General features: G+C 35.7%; 1 protein-coding gene across 1 annotated transcript; it reads left to right on the plus strand.

The window, feature by feature from the left end:
- Positions 1 to 201: 201 nt before the first annotated feature.
- LOC121035789 (olfactory receptor 5H2-like) lies at positions 202 to 1131 on the plus strand. Its single transcript, XM_040483641.1, has one exon. The coding sequence runs from the start codon at positions 202 to 204 to the stop codon at positions 1129 to 1131; it is 930 nt and encodes a 309-aa protein (XP_040339575.1).
- The last annotated feature ends 538 nt before the right edge of the window (positions 1132 to 1669 follow it).

Here is a 1669-nt window from a genome sequence, read left to right on the forward strand (position 1 = left end):
TTGAATTGAAATAATTGTGTTTTTTTCCAACATAACAATTCCCCCAAATAGCTTCCATGTAAGAGTAAATAAAATTAAAGGGTCTTCAGGCTAGTGTACGGTTTTATTTCAGTTACCCTCACTGAATTTTCTTTTATAAACCTTAATGAATGTTCTTTTTACATTTATTGCATTTAATTTCAGATGCCATCTATTAAGAATATGGGAACTAAAAATGCAACAGAGCTAAAAGAGTTTGTTCTCATGGGACTTACATATCAACCAAAGTGGCAAATTCCTTTGTTCCTGGTATTCCTAGTTATATATCTCATCACCATTGTGGGAAACCTTGGTCTGATTTCTCTCATATGCAATGAGCCTCAGCTTCACATCCCCATGTACTTTTTCCTTGGGAATCTGGCATTTGTGGATGTTTGGATATCATCCACGGTGACCCCCAAGATGTTGGTCAACTTCTTTGCCAAGGGCAAGATGATCTCTCTCTCTGAATGCATGATACAATTTTTTTCCTTTGTAATGAGTGCCACCACAGAATGTTTTCTGCTGGCAACAATGGCATATGATCGATATGTGGCCATATGCAAGCCTTTACTTTATCCAGTAATTATGACCAGTAGACTATCCATGCAGCTATTAGTTTCATCATTTGTAGGTGGACTTCTTCATGCCATAATTCATACAGGCTTTTTATTCAGATTAACATTCTGTAATTCTAACATAATACATCACTTTTACTGTGACATCATGCCATTATTTAAAATTTCTTGTACTGATCCTTCTATTAATGTTCTGATAGTATTTATTTTTTCTGGATCAATTCAGATGTTCACCATTCTGACTGTTCTTGTCTCTTACACATCAGTTCTCTTTACAATCTTAAAAAAGAAGTCTCTACAAGACATAAGGAAAGCCTTCTCCACCTGTGGAACCCATCTCTTATCTGTCTCTTTGTACTATGGTCCTCTTCTCTTCATGTATGTGCGCCCTGGATCTGCACAAGCAGATGATCAAGATATGATGGACTCTCTATTTTACACTGTCATAATTCCTGTGTTAAATCCAATTATCTATAGCTTGAGAAATAAGAAAGTCATAGATTCACTGAGAAAAATGTTAAAGAGAAAAGCTTAGATCTCATACTAATATCTATTCTCCTTTCATTAAAATGACAAGATTGTGCAGATTAGATATTGCTATGTGTTGATTAGTATTAAAATTTTTTTGCAGTTATAATTGCCCTAATCTTTCATTTATTTACTTTTAAATCTTTGCTTATTTTGAGAGAGAGTGTGCATGCATGCATAAGAGCAGAGGAGGGACAGAGAGGGAGGAAGAGAGAGAATCTCAAGCAGGATCATACTGTCAGTGCAGAGCCCAACATGGGGCTTGCTCGATCTCACAAACCATGAGATCATGACCTGAGCCAAAATCAAGAGTCAGACACTTAACTGACTGAACCACCGCAGCACCCCATTTGCCCTACTGTTTTAATGACTTAAGGTGGGAGAACCTGATAATCTACTTAAAATATTTGTCTTTGCTAGTCAAAAACACACAAGGAATTTTAATCAGGCATTCCTTTCATACTTAAATAATTAAAGGAGAAAACAAAAATGAAAACATTTCACAGGCTTGTACATTCTTCAGTGTGACTTTATAAATGCATTAA

The sequence above is a fragment of the Herpailurus yagouaroundi genome, unplaced genomic scaffold (genome assembly GCF_014898765.1).
Source record: "Herpailurus yagouaroundi ecotype Mexico unplaced genomic scaffold, PumYag 162, whole genome shotgun sequence".
NCBI lineage: Eukaryota > Metazoa > Chordata > Mammalia > Carnivora > Felidae > Herpailurus > Herpailurus yagouaroundi.